Source organism: Suncus etruscus, chromosome 16, assembly GCF_024139225.1.
Source record: "Suncus etruscus isolate mSunEtr1 chromosome 16, mSunEtr1.pri.cur, whole genome shotgun sequence".
NCBI classification, from domain to species: Eukaryota; Metazoa; Chordata; class Mammalia; order Eulipotyphla; family Soricidae; genus Suncus; species Suncus etruscus.
The window spans coordinates 32,026,210-32,048,709 of NC_064863.1; the positions used below are offsets into that span (position 1 = coordinate 32,026,210).

Here is a 22,500-nt window from a genome sequence, read left to right on the forward strand (position 1 = left end):
GAAGGAAGGAAGGAAGGAAGGAAGGAAGGAAGGAAGGAAGGAAGGAAGGAAGGAAGGAAGGAAGGAAGGAAGAAAGAGAAGGAAGGAAGGAAGGAAGGAAGGAAGGAAGGAAGGAAGGAAGGAAGGAAGGAAGGAAGGAAGGAAGGAAGGAAGAAAGAAAGAAAGAAAGAAAGAAAGAAAGAAAGAAAAGAAAGAAAGAAAGAAAGAAAGAAAGAAAGAAAGAAAGAAAGAAAGAAAGAAAGAAAGAAAGAAAGAAAGAAAGAAAGAAAGAAAGAAAGAAAGAAAGAAAGAAAAGCACTCTCCCTACCCTTGGATACCTCAAAATGTCACGGTACTATTAGCCAAGTATGATCATGGCAAACCTGATGGGAAAGTTGTCTATAGAGGAAGCTCAGTGAGTCTAAACAATAATACAGAACGTTCAGCTAGTACCACCCAACCCAGTAAATCCTCAGTAACTTTAATACTAACATCACTGAAGATAAAACAATTATAACAAAACTGACTTTCTTTTTGTTTGGGAGGTCACACCTGATGGCACTAAGGGGTAACATTGTTCCTGGCTCTGTGCTCAGAAATAGCTGCTGGCAGGCTCAGGGGATCATACAGGATGCCAGGGATTGAATTTAGGTCTGTCCCTGGTCAGCCACGTGCAAGTCAAGCGCCCTATCATTATCACTCTGGCCACACAAATAGACTCTTATTGATCTAAATTTTGATCATTCCATTTGTCTTTGTGTTGCACCAAATAATATGAGGTAAGTTTGTGCCTAGAAGAGGGCAGGCTGGGAAAGGGGGTGTGTGTGAAAAACAGGACACTGGTGGATTGGTTTTGGAACATTGAATGCCTGAAGCAACTGTGTTATGAACAACTTGGTAAATCATGATGTGATCATTTTAAAAAATGAAACAAAATGAAACAAATTAAACAATCCAAAATAAAATTAAAAACAGGAAGCGGTGGTGGAAGAAAGGTTAGGACTCCCCAACTCTTGAATTCTCAGAGAAGTCCCAGAGGTTTGTGGCATCCTGATACCTGAGATATGACACATGCCTTCTCCCTCTTTGGGGGGTGGGCTTCTTCTGAAGGTGCCCAGTAGAAAAAAGCTAGCCACGCAGCCCCAGGAAGGAAGAGGAGAAGGCATTGCTGTTGACAAACTCTGAGCTTTTGTATGCTCCTTGGCATGGAAATGATTCATCCTTCAGCCAGGTTCGAACCAGGTTCTCATGGGACCCAAAGGTCAGTGGAGCTGGGAGAAGCTAACAGGACTGCAAGCTGCAAGGAATGAGGAAACTGAGCACAGTGAATACCTCCCGGAACGCCATCAAATAAAAGCTGCCCTTTGACTGCCTCGCCTTCTGCCAAGGCCAGAGGAACTTTATGGAAAGAGTTGATTTTTGAAAAAAGGCAGAGTCCTTAGAAGGGACCCTAGGCTGTATGTAGGTTCTTCTCTGAATTGTCCCACTGCTGTATAGTCCTTGAAGGGCACATCAACCCCAGTCTCACAGATTTAATTCCCCCAGAGAAAAGTAAAGCCACAGCACATGGTTAGATCCATTTCATTTTTCTTTTCCTCTTAGCAAAATCTTACTCAATAGCTGGCATGTGGCTCATCTATAGAGCACAACTGTGGGCATTCCTGGATTTAATCCCTGAACCCACAGATCAAATTGGGTCATAAGAATGAAGGCTGACAGTTAGCACCTGTGTTGTAATGTGTATTTCTCACCATCTGGCAGCTTAAGTGATGGGAGCTACTTTCATCCCATAAACACAAATCAAACTTTTGACATCAGCGGCAAGTAAAATCATTTCCAACTCTATAGCACTTTTTTGTTTTGTCTTTATTTTCAGGGATATTCCCGGTAGTGTCCAGGGGTTACTCCTGGCTGTGTATTTAGGAATCACTCCTGGTGGTGCTCAGGAGACCTTGTGAAATGCTGGGGATCAAACCAAGGCTGGCCAAGGGCAATGCAAGCACCTTACTTGCTGTACTATCATCCCAGATAGTGTCTATTTTTGTGTGTGTGTCTATTTTGGGCCACATCAGGAGGTGCTCAAGGGTTATACCTGGTTCTTTGCTCAGGGCTCACTCCTATGTGCAAGAAAAGCACCCTACCCACTGTACTATCTCTCCAGCCCCAGTTTTTTTTGGTTTGTTTTGTTGTTGTTGTTGTTGTTGTTATTTGCCAATCAGTGTCACAATGTGGTGGTAGCACCTGTCTGATGTGATATCCAAGTGTTAGTCACCCAGGGTATGCACTAGTGTGAGGGGAGCACAGGGGTCAGACAGGGAGGCCATGAGTTCAGTCCCTATCACTGACTGCCCAGGTGACAAGAGAGACCCTAGAGATACTGCCCTTGGGGACTCCCCAGTGCCCCGAGATGTGTCTGACCTCTGTATACTGCAACTGAGTGTGTGCACTTGGTCACTGTAATACAAACAAAAGAAAAGAAAAGCGGAATTGACATTTTAGAATAAGAGTAAGGATTTGATATTTACTGAGTGATTTTACATGTTAAAAACTGAGTATTTGGGCCACACTGGGTTTACTCCTGTCTCTGTGCTCAGCGGGATTACTCCTAGCAATGTTCAGGGCATCACACATGGTGCTGAGGATTCAAACTGGGATCAGCCATGTGCAAAGCAAGGCAAGGGCCTTCTCTCTGCTATCTCTCCAGCTCCTCACCAAAGGCATCATAATTTCACAATTATCCTAGCTGGAGATTACTCTCTCCTCACTAAAGTTTAAGTTTTCATCAAGTTGGAGTTAAAGAATACTTTTCAGGGATTTATACACAGCACAGGGTTTAAAGCAATTGCCTTTTACAGGAGCCAACTTGGATTCAGTCCAATGGCATTGCTTATGGTCCCCAGGGACTGACCTCAGCCAAAAGTAGCACCAGAACTACCAGATGAAGTTCCAGTCTGACCCTCCCCACTAAATATACATAGATCAAATTAAACCTAATTAAAAAATATAGAAATTTCACTGCACTTAGATCTTGCAGAACTGGGTATACAGGATTTGTCCCAGACCAGAAGACAAGCAATAGTAAAGAAATGACCTTTGGCTAGGAGTGAGAAAGGAAAACCAAGTTTCAATGGCTAGGTGTGTCTCCAAGTAATGACCAGACCTCACACCTACCAACCAGGATCATCCTGCCTCCTAGAGATGAGAAATAAATCCAAGTAACTCCTCGTGTTTTCTCAGGCCCCCTCCTAGCCCCACTAAGGCGATCCCCAACCTCTCACCTATCTTCTCAACCTTTTCCTCCTCTTCTTGCTCCGCCTCTGTGGTACACCGGTAGCCTTTCTTCTTGAGCAGGTGACAGATGAGGACCCCGAAGAGACCCATGATAAAGAACACGGGGACAAGTGCATATGCGAAGTATTCGGGGTGCCCCACATTGTTTGTGGGAGATGGCGTTGTCTCTGTTCTGGAGTGCAGTGTGTGGCCTCCCCCATCACCTGTGGAAGAACCAGGCAGGGCTGGGTTAGAGTCGGGGCTGGGAAGCCTGACAGCCTAGCAAAATGCTAATCTGCACAGTCCCCAGTCAGCTCCTGCGATATGTCTCTCTTCTTTCTTTTCTTTCTTTCTCTCTTCTTTCTTTTCTGTCTTTCTCTCTTCTTTCTTTTTCTTTCTCTCACTTCTCATTCTCTCTCTCCCTTACTCCCTTCCTCTAGGCAGAGCTTAATATAGAAAGGCAAAATCAGCCCACAGCCCTTATTTTTAAACCTCTTCAGGCCAGTCTCCGCTTCTTCATCTCTCAGTTTCTAAAAAGGCTATAGAGAGCTTTGAGGAAAGATCCAATCCAGAGCAACACAGAAACATAAAGAGATTACTATTATAGGGTTATTTAGTGATTGAGAGCAAGGACTCTGAAGACTAGGGTTTAAGTCCAGGCTCTGCCACTTAGTGGCTGTGTGACACTAGACAACAATGTCCTATCTCCATGCCTCAGTTTCTGGTGAAATGAGCCCATCTGGAATTATTAGCTAAAGATTAATTAATATATGTAAAATACTCAAGGCTATGTCTGCAGTGGGTATGATTTGCATACAGCCAACACAGTTCCATTTCTGGCAATGCATATGGTGTCCTGAGCACTCTCAGGGGTCACTCTTGAGCACAAAGCCAGAATTAACCACTAACTCCCCCTCCAAAAAATTAGACCATTTATGCAATATAATAAATGTTCACATGCCAGGCTTCATTGCAAGTCCACTTGTGACAAGATAAGACAAAGTTGTGTCCTTGGAATTTGTTAGTAAACAGACAGATCTGGTGTAGAAAAAAGCAAAGCCAAGGGTGGCACCAAAACTTCTGGCTCAGTTCTTAAAACATGAGACCTGGCTATGTACATTTGCACGTCTGCTCAGATATCTTCCTGAATGCCCCATGAGTGAAGGGCTCCATGCAGGGGTTGGACAGTGAGAGCAACAAACAGCAGGATTTAGCCAGTGCCATCCAAGGTAACGTGGGAAACCATCACCGGAACAAGTCTGCCCAGGGGCACATCTCGAGAGATTGGAAGGAATGGCGAATGATGTGGCATGGATGAAGCACTGAAGATCACAGTAAGAGCAGCAGCTAGGAAGGGGGTGTCTTTGTGAGGAAGCAGAAATTTGTCTGAACAAGTCTAAGAATCATGTGGTCAGAAGCCAGATGTGAATAGGTAGATGGGGTATGTGCAGAGGTTTCCTGAGAGTCCCCCATTTCCATCTAGGGAACTGAATCACCCCTAGGCAGGTATAGGGGGTGGGGAGGGAAGGAATCTGGAACATGAAAGGGTAAACTATGCCAAATAATGTCACAGAGGCCAACAAAGTTTAACCAAAGCATGCTGGTTCAAAGTGGCACAACTGGCTGAGGGAGGGAAGGTCAAGGGGAAATGAGGGCAAAAGGAATGTGACTGCAATAATATCTCATTTTATGGGATACTAGGAATCTGCAGTGATTGAGGTTTCCACACCAGGGGATCCCGGACAGATTACTTAGGAAACCCAGAAAGCAATGCCTATTTACATGTTCTTTATCTTGGTGAATAAACAAAGATGCAAGAGCAAAAGTCAGGTGCCTCAAAAACAGTTTAGAGCAAAGGGATCTCTCTTTCATATGGAAATATCAGTGATCTTATGTCAAGGAGAGGCACAGGTCCCCTAAATACTCCACCTTTTGGGAATAGCACCCACACCACCAAGTTTGCCCCCTCCCAAAGAAATATCTATTACCTTCCAACATGAAAAGAAACTGCTTTCACGGTGTTTAAATAAAGATATTAGGGGAAAAAAAGAAAAAGAAAAGAAACTATTGGCCTCTCAAGTTCATAAAAAGCTGCTCTCATAACTTTATCATATTTTCCATATTCCCTATATATTCTACAGTTTTCAAATTCCTGAAAATATAAAGTATTATGTATATATGTAGAGCAAGGTATAAACATATAGATCCTAAATGTTTAGAATTATAAAAGGAACTATAAAAAGTTGTTTTTAATGAAGAAAAATAGTTTTCACTGACATTTACTTAGAGAACTATGGGAAAACTCAGACTTTGAGAAAAAGTCTTAGAAAAAGTTTTTAGGGGCCCGGAGAGATAGCACAGCGGCGTTTGCCTTGCAAGCAGCCAATCCAGGACCAAAGGTGGTTGGTTCGAATCCCGGTGTACCATATGGTCCCCCATGCCTGCCAGGAGCTATTTCTGAGCAGACGGCCAGGAGTAACCCCTGAGCAATGCCGGGTGTGGCCCAAAAAAACAAAAAAAAAGTTTTTAATTAAAATAAGGCGTGGGGGACCGGTGAGGTGGCGCTAGAGGTAAGGTGTCTGCCTTACAAGCGCTAGCCAAGGAAGGACCATGGTTCGATCCCCCGACGTCCCATATGGTCCCCCCAAGCCAGGGGTAATTTCTGAGCGCTTGGTTAGGAGTAACCCCTGAGCATCAAACAGGTGAGACCGAAAATCCATAAAAAATAAAAAATAAGGCATGGATTTGGGGCCAGAGCAGTAGATAAGTGGTTGGCACATAGCCAATCCAGGTTTGATTTCTGACATCCTATATGGTACCCCAAGCCCTGCCAGGAATGATCCCTGAGAGCAGAGCCAGGAGTAAGGTCTGAAGAACCACTGAGTGCAGCCCAAAAACAAAGACTTGAAATGAAATCTTAAATAAAATTACATATTTCCGATGACTATGAGCATCGGCATTGTATATGTGAACATATCTTAAACTTTCCTACCCAATATGCCAGCTGCTAGCCATAAGTAGCTATTTAAAGTTTATATCAACTATAGTAAAATTAAGTTAAAAGTTTATTCCCCAGTTGCACGGATCACATTTCAAGTGTGTAATAGTGAATAACTGCTACCAGACTGTACCAAGCAACCAGGACAATGGAGGCACAAGCAGAACACATAAAGAAGCTGTTGCTAATTTAGTAGTCACAGACCCCTTGTTGGCTGCTGTTTCCATTTCTAAGACAAAGTACACAGTCATAAGGGGGCTTAAGTAGATTGTGGTTACATGTGGTTGACCTATTAGATCTCTGGCACTACAAATGGCTCCCAAATCACCACCAGTAGAGATCCCTGAATGCTGAGTCAGGAATAAACCCCGAGTATTGCCAGATGTGATCCCAAAGGCCCATCCTCTGAAAAGCAAAATTTTAATTTATGATCTTATTGCACAATTTAGAATCAAGGTTTCCCAATTTTCAACATCAATAATTTCACTATTAGCACAGTGTCTGATTAATTAAGTGTCTGATGCCTGTAAGTGTGAGAAGCAGAACATGGTTTGCGAATGCCTACCAGCGGGGTGTCAAAACCAGTTCCTCACTGATGTGAAACCTAACTGTGTCTCTGACTACCCTCCCCACTCCCCAGTCTCAAGCCATTTCATGCAAGATGCAGTGAAGATGCTGGTGTCCCCTCAGCCTCTTATAAAGCAAATCCTTCCCCTCTTCTCAAGTACCTTCTAGATCCAACAAGAGTTCCTGAAACAGGGAGTTCCCAGTGGGATTCCCATCCACAACATCCCAAGGAAATGGTCTAACAAAAGCCAGCTTTGATCATAAAACCCATTGGGTATTTTGTTAGGCCCAATCAGGATTAGTTAATTTACTCTATTTTGAGAATTTTACACTGTGTTGTGTTTTTGCCAAGATCCTATTCAGAAAAGTCATAAAAATGTGAGACTTTAAAAAAAGAAAAAGAGGAGGCCGGAGAGAGAGTGTGGTGGATAGGGCATTTGCTTTGATAGGTAGAACTCTATAGCCCCCAGCACCCCATGCATATGCCTCTGAGCATCACTAGTGATCCCTGAGTGTAGAGCCAGGAGTCAGCCCTGGTAACCAAAGGATGTGGCCCAAAACCAAATTAAATTTAAAATAATAATAAAAGAAAAAAAAGATTTAAGATAGTAAAAAAACAAGTATCAGAAACTATGAGAAGTAGCCAGGCCTGCCATGTACCATCTTATTTACTTCCAAAAAGTACTTTAATTTCCCAGGGCTCCAGGGGTCAGAGGAGGTGAGAGGGAATGGCATGGGCACAGCATCCCTCAAACCCACTGGGAGTTGTTAAAATCATGATAGTAAAAGCAGAGTCTCCAAATAGCAAGACCCTAGCAACTCTTCCCAAGCACTGAGACTTTTCCCAAACACTCAAGCCCAGAACATTCTGATGGCACTGGCAGCAAGTCCTTTCATCAGGAAATAGTACAATCACCACAGTGTGGTTCTCCCAGGAGAAAGACCAGCAACTGTGACAGGAAAAGATGGCAGCTGGTGTTAACCCATACCCATTTTGGTAGGAAAATAACCAGACACAAACACTGATTAAAATGCATACACATAACTGCTTGCACACAATCACATATATGATATATGTGTATACATGCACACTTTTTTTTTAATGAAGCAAAGATTGTTTTTATGGAAACTTATTTAGAAAGATTTGAGGGAAGAGAGGGAGAAGTGTGTGGTGTGTTTCGGTGGGAGAACACAGGCTTCCCCAGAATGTAGATATGTAAGCAAAGTGAGACATGTGTTTGAGGGAGAACATAGACTTAATAGAAAGCAATTTTTTTTTGAATAAGCAAACATTTCAATTGAAGTACCAAAGAGCAGCCTCTTTGGGCGTCTTAATTATTTAAACTCACTAGAGAGACCTTCAGTGGATCTAAAGGTTTTTCTTCTTCCAGTTTTGCTACTTGCTACCCTAGTGATTTAACCAGGTCATTTCCCCTCTCTGCCTTGGTTGGCTCAGCGAAAAGATGGCAAGCTGTGGCATTGTTCCTTTTTGAATAGGCACATTAAAATGGAGAAATCTTACGTGTAGAAACAAGTTCTCATCTAATAGGAATGGAAACACATCAATTTTATATTGCCGTGGGGCCTTGCACCCTGAACATTTGTCATAGTGACTTTGCTTAGGCTTCAGAAGATCAGACATTGCCATTCACCCCTGAACCTTGGATCCCATCTATGGAACCAGCATGGTTTTCTGCACCAGCATTAGGACAGGATGCCCTAATGCTGCCCTGGCAGTACTTGCTCCAGGGTGGGTTCATAAGACACCCTGATGACTAAGTAACAGCAGCAACTTGCTTTTACAGCAGGATTTCCTGCATTGCAACCTAACCGTGAAATGATACCAGAGCTCCATGTCACCCTGACTTCAACATAGGATCTGTTAAAAAAACCAGGATCTCTAACTACAGAAACTGACTGCAACAACTGTAATTAAGAACTTTTACTGGGACTACAAAGAAAGACTTTGGGGTTAGAGGTTGGAGTGATAGCACAGCAAGTTGGATGTTTGCCCTGCAAGCAGCTGACCTAGGTTCGATCTCCAGCATCCCATATGGTCCCCGAGACTGCCAGGAGCGATTTCTGAGTGCAGAGCCAAGAGTAAGCCCTCAGTGCTGTTGGAAGTGGCCCCAAAACAAACAAGAAAGACTTTGGGGTTAGATGACTTAGTATGCCCAGAGCCTATAGTTGTTCTTATGGCAGGTTGCTTCACAGATAGGGTTTCCCTGTTTTTAGACCAAAGGTTTTTTCCTTCTATTTTCCCCCATCTTTTGCTGTGTCTATGCAAGAAAAGAAAAAGAAAAAAGAAAAAAAAAAAAAACCACACACACCTTTATTTTTTTATTTCTTGTATTTTAAAAAAGAGCTCCTGCCATTTTAATAGAACTTTGGCACACAGATTACTTTATTTTACCATGTTTCTGCATTTTTCTATAAAAGTAAGAAAGGAAAAAAAGAAGGATGGGGACCAGAAGACTAGTAGTCTCAGGTGCATTGGTGGAGAAAATAATAAGAACCAAATTAAATATACAAGCCAAAGTCAATGACAAACAGAATCAAGAGACCTAAATTGCAACAATCTAAACTGGCAGGCCAGGGGCAAAGGGTGGTGGTATATATAGGATGCACTCTGGGTTCACTGGTAGAGGGAGGTTGACACTGGTAGTGGAAACGGTCCTAACTCACTTTATATCTGAAATTCAGCTATGAAGAACTCTGTAGATCACAATGGTTTCAATTTAAAAAAAAGGAATTTTTAAAAGATTTTTTTTAAAAAAGAAAGAAATGACAAGCTACAATGAATATCATTTGTGGTTCTCAAAATCCATCAAATCCCCCATCCTTGTCCAGTTCCATCCACAAATTCATTTTTGCTGATGCTCTTGGAGATGGAAAAACAAGCCTGTTCCTCTCATGTTCACCGGACAAAAGTCAAAAAACTTTTAAAAGAATGTTATAGTGGGGTTCGGAGAGATAGCACAGCGGTGTTTGCCTTGCAAGCAGCCGATCCAGGACCTAAGGTGGTTGGTTCGAATCCCGGTGTCCCATATGGTTCCACGTGCCTGCCAGGAGCTATTTCTGAGCAGACAGCCAGGAGTAACCCCTGAGCACCGCCAGGTGTGGCCCAAAAACAAAAACAAACAAAAAAAAATGTTTAAAAGAATATCTCCCTAATCATCTGTAGCAAAACGTGCCCTGATCTGAAAACTGCATAATCATTCAGAGGTGACTGCACTCTAAAAGTTACAAGGCTTCAGACCTCAAAAGGCATTTTCAGAGGACCACAACACTGAACTGAGGACTATCATTTAGAAAAGAGGAAAGGGTTTGTTTGAAAAGGCATAAAGACATAAAGACAAAAGACACAAAGACCCCAAGTCTCCTAGGAGCCTATGACACTCATTCAAAGTCACACAGCTTGCATACACAATGTCACAACTAGTACACATAAATCATACAACAATTAGAGCCTGGCCAGATACCCAGGCCAGCCTGTTTCGTGACAGCAGAGCTCCTCCTCACACCCCTACTCTGGAGCAACCGAGATTTCCTCGCTCCTGCAAAAAACAACTTTCTTTATTCCCTAAGCTAATCAGGAGAAAGCAAAGCACATTGCACAAAACAAGCCCATCCTCCAATGATTTCCACTTTCCTTGTCGGCCTTGCAGAAGGTAGAACTCTCTCATGCAGGACAGACATGCGTTCTGCGAACCACATCCCCAGCACAGAAGTACTCCTAGCTGTTGGCTAGAGAACATTAAAGAAAACTCAGGACAAAGGACTTCCCAGCCCATCCCCTGTACTACAGGTCATGGAGACCCTGCATTTACCCAACACACTGTAAAAATTTCAAGCATAGTGGGGCAAGGAAATGAGTGAACGGGAAGTCAATATACAAAGAGCTCAGCTTCCTGCTGCAACTCCAGGTAACAACTCTTTCTCCAGCTCTACAGCTAGAGTTGGATAAGGAAGGGGATGCACAGACAAAACAAGCCTGCCTGAGTCCAACCACTCTGAGAGAAATCCCTGCTACTAGGTATAGACATTCAGTAACTTTTATTTTCTCAAAGTACTTAAATGGATACCAAGCTATAGGAACATTGAACTCTGGTTATTGGCTAAAGACTGCTCTGGCAGCAAGGTCTGCAGCTTTTTCCTGAGATGCCAACTCACATCTCAATAAAATAGGCCCCACCTTGAGGAATATCAAATTATAACTCTTGTTAGAATGAGAAAGACGAGGGCCAGAGAAATAATACAGCCAGTAGTGCTTTAGCCTTGCACACAGCCAACCTAGGTTCAAACTCTGGCAAGCCATATGGTCTTCTGAGTAGAACCAAGAGTAAAGCTTGAGTGCAGAACTAAGAGTAACCCCCTACTACTGCCGAAGGGTGGGGTATCAACCTTCCCCAAATCCCCCCAAAAAGAATATGACCAGATGCAGTATACAAGCTTCAGAGTCTGGTGCAAAATCATAGTAATAAAAAATTGTCAAGCCACAATAAAGGGTATTTTGGGGACAATTGAGGAAACGAAGTGAGACAACATGGAGACTAAGTATTTGTTTTCTTAGGAGATAATAGCATGGTGGTTATGTCAAGAGGAAGTCCTTCATTGTGCAGGTTTCCATCGGAGGCATTTTGAGGTGAAACATAACAATGTCTGAATTTAATTTCAAATCATTTTCAGAAATGAATACAGATAGATTAACTAGACAGGGCAAAGGGAGGAAAGACAACTGATAGATCTAAGTAAGCAGTTGGTATCCAATGGTCCTTTTCATTTTTATTATTGCTATTTTTCTGTTTAAAAAAAATCTCATGAAGTTCCATTTTATCATGTTTCAAATACCCTGTATGGGAGTTAAAGTATTTTTAATGGGAAAATGTTTCCATTTCCTATTCAGTTATTCACAAAGAAATGCCTGGAGCTAAGCCATCCTAAGCTACACTCCCCAGGGATAAGAGTTGAGAAAGGAGGTGATTGGTGTGACCAAGAAGAAAGGAGCTTTCAAAACTGGATATAACGTGAAAAGCTAGATTTGACTGACAATCAAAGAAGGACATTCTTGACAGGCAGGTTGAGGAATAAACTGAAGTCACCCTTGAATCCCAAATATCCACCAGAACAAAGGACTAAGACTCATGAAGTTGACCACAATATAAAGAAATAAAGGTACTTAGAAAGAAAAATATAAACCATGAATATGTATGTACCCATATAAACTCAAGGTAGGAAACACACATTAGAACAGTCTAGAAAGTACCAGACATTCTTTCAACCAGTCTCCAATTCCCAGTTTGAAACACTTACAAGCCAGGAAACTCCCTCAGCAAACATCAACTTCCCCAGAGTACCAAAAGACAACATTCACAGCTGTCTTCAAGAGGAGACAAACTTTCAGATCCCAATGTTTGGATCTTGGCTTCTAGATCTTCCTCTGAGTCTTCCAGAGCACCTGCAACAATGGACTGCATTCAGGAGGCTCTGGGGACCAGGCCTCTTGGTACGTGGGGTCAAAAACAGCTCCTAGCACTGGGACAAGTCTGGAAGCCAACAGTCCGCCTCTGAGAGCTGCGAGTCCTAGCAACAAGGCCCATGGTGGGGAACTCAGGGTGGGGTGTAAACAAGGGTGAGAGATGTCAATTTAACCACAGCTTTTCAGACCCAGCCACATCTTTCTCCTACTCTCGCTGGGTCTCTAGCATCTTCCTCCTGGCTATTCTCAGTTTGCGGGAGTTTTTTGGGTTTCGGTTTTGTTGGAGTTCAGGAAGAGAGCACCTCCCAAACAGTGATCAGAATCTCACTGGCAATTCTCAGCTAACCTTGTCAATGCAAAGGCCTGAGGATTCTGTGCTGCTTGGGCAGTGTAGTGCCAGGGTTACCGTACCCAACTTCGTGGTGCTGAGGGGTTTGTGCAAGGTTGCTCTAGCAGTGCTAGGGTATCACATGATACTGTCTTACTTCTCACACCCCAGCTTGAGCTTTTAAGTCTTTAATTTCTGACATTATGGCCTGTCTCCTTTGGGAGAAAAGAAAATCTTCACTCATATCCATTAGTTAGAGACATTACAAAATTGTTGGGGACTGACTTGTTTGAGGCCATTTTGCTATTCTTTCTGCCATAATCCAGCCTTTCACCTAAAGGCTAAATGCAGTCTTGCTGTAAGTTCTTGGGCCAAAGAGAAAGGAAAATGCAGCTGCAAAGTATAATTAATCTTTTAGCCCGGAGGAGAGCAACACAGCCCAGTACCATTCCCAGAAAAGAGGCCTTACTCCCTTAACCATATCCCTGAGTTTACAAGACATTCATTATTGTGTATATGCTACATTGTCTGTTCAAGATCACTGAGGCAAGCACATCTTGCACCACCTCCTGATAGTCAAGCAATTAGGAATGCAGCTAGAAGGTCACAAGATGTTTCCATGGATACTGCAAGAAGTATTGCCCACTTGCCTTATTTGGAATAATGAAGTAATTTTCATGCCAAAAGTGTGATTGACATCACCCTTGTACTGCCCCCTTCTCCTTCTCTATATAAGAAGGAGCTGTAGCCAAATAAAGTTGCCCTTGAGCAGTGAGACATTGCCTTGGGTCTTTATTATTAACCTCTCTCAGATTTTTTACAGTGTGGTTGTGCTTCTACCCAGCAAAATAGGAGTGCGGTTGTCTGAGAAGTCTTCCCAGCTAATTCCTGCTGGCCGGGCCCCCCTGGGGGGCTTCAGGACCCCGCATTTTGGCGCCCAACGCTGGGCTTGAAGACCACCGCCACACTCCGAACGACTACGGGTCGGCGAGTCCGGAGCTGTTTCGTAAATCGCAGGATATACCCCATCCGGGTAGGCGTTGAAACGAGTTAGCCTTAATCAAATATTTAAACTGCAGTTTTTTTCAGTCGTTCTGATCACCGCCCCTGATTGGCTCTTGGGGCTTCGCCCGTTGGCTTCACTTCCATGGGTGTTTCATTGAGTACTGAACTTAAATTCATTATTGATATTCAGTCTGAGTTGAAAGCCAGACATGTAGAGGTTACCAAAAAGAATATTTGTAATTTTCTTATGTTTATTCATAATGTATGTCATTGGTTTATTATTACCTGTCCAGAAATTGTTGCGTCCACTTGGGACAAAGTAGGACATGAAATGAGTGATTATTTTGTAAATAATGATGATTCACAGAAGGAAAAAATTATGTTCCAATATTGGAGCCTGTTAAGAGATATCATTGTAACTAAAAATGCCGGAACCGCCAAAGACATCATCCATGCCGTTGAATCTCATGTACAACAAGTCTCCCGTGAGTGTTCCAGGACTCCCTCTCGTTCTAATTCTGTCTCTCATCTCCCTTCTCCCTCTGAGAATACTTCCCCTTGTCCTCCCTCCACCACTGATTCTTCTACCTTTGTCTCCAAAGTAACTAATGCTCTTAAAGATCTCTCTAATGCTTCTCATTTATATCCCTCCCTTACTTCTGTCCATGCTTCTGCTCTATGCACCCAGACCCCTACAGAAGAGGCCGCTGCACCCTCTGTGCAAAATCCTAAACAGCCCTTCACTTCCCTAGCCTCAGCTCCGTCCCTGTTCCACCAAAACCTTTACTCCCCTCACCACCCTCCCCTCCTTAGCCAGCAATTGCAACAATACAAAGCCTTTAATTGGAAAAGCCTCAAAGAGCCATTTCAAGCCGTAACCTCCTATGGCCCCCAAGCCCCTTACACGCTCTCCTGCTTAGAATCTAAAAGCTGAACTCTTTGTCTCTTGGGAAGTTAACTTTTTTTTCCATTGCAAAGCCCCTGCAAATAGGCAGGAATCCTGATCTCTAAGCTCGTATAGCTGGCCTCGCCTCTTTTCATACCTTAAAGGTACAGCACACACTTTCCAGGTCCCAGCTTGCCAACATGGCTCTTGCTGCCCTCCGTGCCTGGAAGTCGCTCCCCAAAGCCAGCATTCCAGCAGCTCCCCCACACCGGCAACAAACTGTTGCTGCTTTCTCCCTCCCCCCCCCCCTTTTTCTGACTTAAGCTCCCAACTCACCACAATTACATCCATGGTGTCTCACCTCTCTAACAAACTTGATAATGCTCTTAGCTCAAAAACCAGTGCTACTACCTTTCCTGTCTTTCTCCCTAATGGAAAAAGTCTCCCCCCCCCCCTCCCCGCCTGCTCAGCAGCCTCCACAGCTACCTTCTCAAACGCCTCCCACTGATCCCCCGCACCCCAGGGGAAAAATTCTAAATGCCCAAGACGCTCAGTCCCTAACCATGGCAGATTCCCTCCTCTCACCGCTCCCCCTCTTAAAGCTATAGAAATGAAACTACTTAGCCAAATTAAAAATCTTAAACAAATCTTAAGCCTTCAAAAACAGGCTGCTTCTCTTAATTCACAGGTTTCTGCCTTTCAGGCGTTCCCCCCCCCCCTCCTAAATCTATAGTTGTCTGTCCTCTGCCCACTGAATTCCACGGCCAGGCCCCCCCTCTTGAGAACTCAAAGAGACAAACTAATGAAAGTGAGGCTAAGTGCCATAAAACAGAAACTGCTGCAGTGCCTACAAAAAATTCTAAGGGCACAGTAAGCAGGATAATTACAAAGTATCATCTGCTAAGCCATAAAACATTGCGATATCTACACTTTGCTGTTAAAACTTCTGAGCCTAATGTACCTTTTACTCAGGACAATTTTGCTCAAACCAGCCCTCAGCCTCCTTCAGCCTCTTTCCTGCCAGCCTTGGGAAACAGCCAGCTCAGGCCCTGCCACTCCCACTTTAAGCCTTCCATTTCACCTTGAAATACCCAATCTTTGTTATTCAAAAGAAATCTGAAAAGTAGCATCTCTTGCATATTCTCAAATCAATTAATAAAACCATGATCCCCATGGTGCTTTTGCAACCCAGACTCCCCTCTTCAGTTGCCATTCCCTCTAATTCCAATAAATTAGTAATTAATCTTAAAAGATTGCTTTTTTTTTCCTATATATCATTACACCCTGCTAACTGTAAATAATTTGCCTCTAACCTTCCTGCTGTTAACTGTGCTGGCCCCTCCCCGAGTTATCAGTGAAAGACTCTGCTTCACCTTGTTAGCCCTACACTTTGTCAGATATGTGTTATTAAGTTTAGTGCATTAAGTGGTGTAAAGTAATTATTAAAACATTAAAAAGCAACAGGAACATAAGGGCAATAAACTTTTTTTTTTTCATGCCTCTCAGAAAATTTTAAAGCAAGGTCATAATTCTGTCACTTTACAAATAACAAAATATTGGTAAAAAAAAAACTTCTTTGTGTTTTAAAATCCAAACGAACACAAAAGTGTTAAATTTAAGTCTTATATTTCTATTAAAAGTTTTATTTTAATTTTTAAAGTATTTACCAAATTATGTGAAAAATAATGTAGTTAGCCTTTTTAAACAATATAGTTAATTTAATGCACAGTAAACACCTAAGTGTGCTTTATAATACCCTTAGTTTTAACTTTGTGCTACAGCAATGGTTGTTCTTTATTTCTGCATTAAAAAAAAAAAAAACTATTATTTTAAGTGCATTCAAAATATCAGCACATTATACAAATCTGTATATTTGTGTCGCAGTGAAAAAATAATATAAATGAAAAAATATATTATATATAATTTTATAAGAATATATAAAAGTAACTAAACTTTATAAGCAAATTAACTAGTATTAAATACAATTTTGGTCTTAAGTTCTAGGTGTGTAAATGCATCAGATGTCTTTAACTATATTTTATAATAATCTAAGCATTTAGTTAATTTAGTATATAATATTTTTTACAAATTATTCACTTAAAGTCTTCATAGTAAAAACAGTTGTTTGTATTTTTAAAATCAGTTTTTTATACCTTTAATAATCATAGTTCATGCTATTGTGTTTAATCATAAAAATTTTAACACTTTATTGCAGCTGTCTTACTATTCTACTGCAAAACCAATTTAAAGAAAACCTATTCATTTACAGCAAATAATTTCATACTTCAGAGTGAAGACTCCTTCTACAGTGCTCATTAACCATTTTACTTAATGTTTTAAACTTCAAATTAAAATTGTTTTAAAAATGTTTTGTGTTAAATCTAAACCTTAAAATTTATTTTCAGCAAAGTTCCACTCCATCTACATTAAGTACTTCTCAAAACTAAAAAAGTTTTTCTACAAAATTTTTTTTCTTCTCACAAACATGCTAGCTAAATATTTAAAAGCGCTTGTCAATTTTTTTATAAATAAGTCTTAAATCAATCCTTTTGTCTGTTTATGTGTCTGTTGTGATGAATGAAAGTGGCCACAAGTGTAAAATGTTGTGTTTAGTGTTGTTTTGTTTTGTCTGTTTATTTGTTATCTCTACATTTTATAATAATACAATTTTTAAAGCCTTATCCATTTTTCAAATTTCAATTAATTTTTTCAACCTGGTTCAGTCTGGTCAGTTCACAAACTGGCATCTTGCAACTAAAAATCATGTGTTAAAAATTATGTATTAAGCTAGCTTTGTCCTTCTAAGAACATGGCGGAGAGTGTGGAAAATGGCAAACCCCAGATTTCTCAATTGCCATCGGGGATAACTTTTCCCTGGAGAATTTCTGGACTTTGCAGTCACCCAACTTTCCTGCTATGTGTAAGTTCAGGCCTATAGAATATGTATTTATAGCTAAAAAATAGCATCTAGCTTTAAAATAATAACTAAAAAGTTTAACAAAAATCATTTATGTTCAGTTTAAAAGTTTTTGATAAATTGGCGATTGTTAATTATAAAAATTTTTTAAATGCTGAAGTCTAACAAAAAATTTCCGCAGCCTTCCACAGTCCTGTCTTCATCCACTTCAAAAAAGCCTGTCACCCCTCCTGCCAGCCGCCTTTCCTGCAAACCTGTTTCTGACAAACTCCACCTTTAACAATGCTGAATTGAGCACTCTGCCTAGCTGCCTTGGATGCCCACCATTGCCACCAACAACCTCCATTGTAAACAAGTCACGGTCGTGGAACTTTGCTTGCTCGAACCATATATGTGCCCGCCTGTTCAACAATCACACATTTGCAATCAAACCATTATTGTTAACAACTCTTCCATCTTCATTGAAGCCCCCAACTCCACTTATTTTGTTTACTCCACTGCATTTTCTCCCCATATTGTTACTGAAATGTTTCTTGCTTATCATAATTATTATGTTTTAGCTTTGTTAATGCCTAAAATAACCATCAAACCTGTTGGTCCGGTTTCCACCTTGAACCTCATCCTGCAAATGGTCAATGCCTCTGCCCAAGCGCTCTCCAACACCAGCTATGAACACTGTTAAATCTACAATTCACCGGTTTCGCCGTTTTATAAAAGCATCACAACGTTTAAATCTCCTATCTACACCAATAACTCTAAACTTCTTCTCTGGAAAGTTCAGCCTCAGCGTCATCAACTCACTATTAAGCAAGTTGTAAGCTACGAACTCTGCCTTCTAGCCCATCCTTCTCCTCTCAAGTTATTTTAAATATTATAAATGCCTCTGCTCTAGCCCTCACAAAACCATATTATAAACGCTGTTAGCTTAGCTTCTCTCCTCAACCCCTACGATACTGTTAGTTCCCTTGCTGATGTAGTTCTTCAAAATCGTCGTACTTTATATTTTGCCCTTATATAGGAAGGGGGAGTCTGTGTGGCCCTTAAAAAACTATGCTGTGTATTTAAAGACAAATCTGGATTAGTTAGGAATAGTGTTCTACGTATTGGTAACGGTATGAAGGAGTTCCAGAAACGTTTTGACCAAAAACAAAGTTGGTAACAGGGTTGGTTTTTCTCTTCTCCTTGGATACATACATTACTCTCCACTATTTTGGGCCCTCTTATTAGCCTCATGCTGCTCTTTTCTCTTGGCCCATGGATTTTCCGCAAAATTACTGCCTTTATTAAAAACCAAGTAAATGAGACGGCAAAAACCTCTGTTCAAGTTCACTACCAACAGTTAACCCAACGTGACTCCTGTGAAAACTTGGCTATTGTCACCAAGCCGCCCTTCCAGCCACTAAGTTTTCAGGAGATAAAGCGCATAGCTAACAAACGGAGCTCGCTCCGGTACTTGTGCTCTCGGCTGTGGAGATACCTACGACGGGATTAGCAAGGTCCCAGTTAGGACACGGCCCTAAAAGGCTACAACACATAATTCGGATCTCTGTGCACACCCACGGCGCTTGTAGCCACCTTTTAAATGCGGCTTTGGCCGTGTCCGACCTGGTCAAACCTTGTAGCCTAAGACACGGTTCTTCCACCCGCTCACGACTTTCCTTCTTTTATTAGAAGAGAAAGGGGGAGATGTTGGGGACTGACTTGTTTGAGGCCATTTTGCTATTCTTTCTGCCATAATCCAGCCTTTCACCTAAAGGCTAAATGCAGTCTTGCTGTAAGTTCTTGGGCCAAAGAGAAAGGAAAATGCAGCTGCAAAGTATAATTAATCTTTTAGCCCGGAGGAGAGCAACACAGCCCAGTACCATTCCCAGAAAAGAGGCCTTACTCCCTTAACCATATCCCTGAGTTTACAAGACATTCATTATTGTGTATATGCTACATTGTCTGTTCAAGATCACTGAGGCAAGCACATCTTGCACCACCTCCTGATAGTCAAGCAATTAGGAATGCAGCTAGAAGGTCACAAGATGTTTCCATGGATACTGCAAGAAGTATTGCCCACTTGCCTTATTTGGAATAATGAAGTAATTTTCATGCCAAAAGTGTGATTGACATCACCCTTGTACTGCCCCCTTCTCCTTCTCTATATAAGAAGGAGCTGTAGCCAAATAAAGTTGCCCTTGAGCAGTGAGACATTGCCTTGGGTCTTTATTATTAACCTCTCTCAGATTTTTTACAGTGTGGTTGTGCTTCTACCCAGCAAAATAGGAGTGCGGTTGTCTGAGAAGTCTTCCCAGCTAATTCCTGCTGGCCGGGCCCCCCTGGGGGGCTTCAGGACCCCGCACAAAATGTCAAAATTTCCATCCAATGACACTTGATGCTTTCACAATATTACCACATTTTAACTCATAATCATCTGATATTTCACATCAAAATTTTTATGTTAAAAATTGAAATGTGGGCCCGGAGAGATAGCACAGCGGCGTTTGTCTTGCAAACTGCCGATCCAGGACCAAAGGTGGTTGGTTCGAATCCCAGTGTCCCATGTGGTCCCCGTGCCTGCCAGGAGCTATTTCTGAGCAAACAGCCAGGAGTAACCCCTGAGCACCGCTGGGTGTGGCCCAAAAACCAAAAAAAAAAAAATTGAAATGTGTGGGCCCGGAGAGATAGCACAGCGGCGTTTGCCTTGCAAGCAGCCGATCCAGGACCAAAGGTGGTTGGTTCGAATCCCGGTGTCCCATATGGTCCCCCGTGCCTGCCAGGAGCTATATCTGAGCAGACTGCCAGGAGTAACCCCTGAGCACCGCTGGGTGTGGCCCAAAAACCAAAAAAAAAAAAAAAATTGAAATGTGGTACATGTGTGTTGCCAGCCCATGTATATGGTACCCGCATGTGCAATGTCACCTGCATGTGCAATGTCACCCGCATCTCCTCTTGAGATGTGCACACTTTTCATCCTTTCATAATGGCATGTACAACAGCACTCTCTTGTATTACTCTATTACTCTCTCTCTCTCATCTTCTCACTCCACTTCTTTAGAACCTCCAAATAAAACCTGCTTTTATTTCAAAACTTAAATAAAATAAAAATTGAAGTATGACCATGATTTGAATTTTATTTTTCATCTGAAGCTTTTTTAAAAACAAAATTCTAGGGCTAGAGCAACAGTGGATAGGGCACTTGACTTGCCCGAAGTAGACTCAAGTTCCATCACCTGCATCCCATATGGTCCCCTGAACACCATCAGGAATAATTTCTGAGTATAGAACCAGGAGTAATGACTCAGTATCGCCAGGTGTGGCCTCAAAACAAAAACAAATAAACAAACAAAATTCTGTCAGCATCACTTAAAAACAAAATACTATTTTTAAAAAAAGAAGCTTCTTCAGTGAAATATGGTGTTTTATCCGCCACCTTTAACCCCTGTAAGGATGCAGATGATGGAACCTGGGTCTGCTAAGGGTCTTCCTTCATTGGGCGAATGAATCGAATGCTTCTTAAAGGATGAATCTCAAAGGATGGCACCACTGACTGAAACGGAGTAAACCAAGAGGGGACACAAACTCAGAGTCTCACAGACCATAGCACCAACACTCAGAGACACTGTGGCCACATCAGGAAAGCCCAGAGTTTGAAGGACACAGAACTTGTTGGAAAGCCCAATTCTGGTCAAATAACCTGTATCCCAAATGCAGAGGAAGGAGTTTGGTTGTGAAACACAGTGGGAATCCCTAAAACATTTGCTTGCCTGGAACAGGGCAGAAGGTTCCAAAAGGGCTCAGAGTATCTGGTCGAGTGTCCACTTTCACTGTAACTTGATGAGCAGTTTGGCTAAGGAGCTACTCAGGAGGACAGAATGTCCCATGTGCTTACTCACACCCTCCGCCTTTGCCAAATTCCAACTGGACTTAAAAACATAAATAGATTCTTTAGCGAGGTGGACAAGCCATGTATCCAGACAGATGGTATCAGCCCAGGGGATGCGTTCCAAGCACCCCAGTGGATGACTGAAACCATGGGGATACGAAATCAGATACAGATGATGCTTTTCCCCATATTACGCATCCATGATAAACTAGGCTTGCTAAGAGATGAACAAAAGTCATTAAATTAAGTAAACTAAGCAAATTAAGTAAACTTAAGTAAATTAAATAAACTATTTAGTTTATAATAATATATTAATAATAACTGGGCATAAATAATTGGGCTGGAGCAATAGCACAGCAGATTGGGCATTTGCCCTGCATGTGGCCAACCCGGATTCAATCACCAGTAGTACCCCATATGGTCCCCCGAGCACTGCCAGAGGTGATTCCTGAGGGCAAAGCCAGAAGTAACCCGAGCATCACTAGGTGTGGTCCCAAAACAAAACAAAACAAAATACGTAAATATTTAGGATGATGATATCAAAGTACCATAATAAATATTATGTGACTATGGTTTCTCTCTCCTGCTCTATCAAAATATCCTATTGTGAGCAACTGGAGGGAATGTCTCCAGTCTGGTTGGATCCTAGCACCTCACAGTTCTACAGAAGAGCTCCTGCCCCCAAACACTGAGCATCCATGAGTAGTCCCCAAACACATTCAGATGTGGCTGATAGATTTAAAAAAAAATAAAACTTATTGTATGTAATATTTTCAGACTGTAGCTGACCACAATCAAACCAAACCCAATAGAGCTGAGCCACAGGTAAGCGGAGGTGGGGAAGCCACAGCCCAGCCATCTGCCACTGCCCTGCACTTCTGTGTCCCTCACAAACCACGCGAAGTTCCAGAGAGCAGAGATTTCACAGAGGCTACACAAGGAGGTTGGTCCCACTGGCTCTGGCCACTAGCCCTCAGGGACCTGGCACATTCCAAACTGAACAGGGAGAAGAACCGGATTGCTAAACCCAACTCGGGCACTGCCCGTTATCCCAATAGACCTGAGCATTCATCCCCAGATGATGAGCAGAGATGTTATTTGAACTCCAGAAGGCAGCTAAGTGGCAAAAACCAGACCCAAATCACCTATGGAAAAAGAAGTTCGGGCTGGATGCCCTGCGTCCAGCAGAAACAGGCAGACTGG

The 22,500-nt window shown here is 42.2% G+C and overlaps 1 protein-coding gene and 1 pseudogene across 1 annotated transcript in view; one reads left to right on the plus strand and one right to left on the minus strand.

Moving 5' to 3' along the window:
- Window positions 1–22,500, minus strand: part of RELL1 (RELT like 1) — a 93,667-nt gene that overhangs the window by 50,335 nt on the left and 20,832 nt on the right. Inside the window, exon 2 of the mRNA XM_049790172.1 lies at window positions 3,258–3,473. Coding sequence (XP_049646129.1) covers window positions 3,258–3,473 — 216 coding nt within the window. The remainder of the gene's footprint in view (window positions 1–3,257; window positions 3,474–22,500) is intronic.
- Window positions 16,234–16,370, plus strand: LOC126033279 (uncharacterized; annotated as a pseudogene).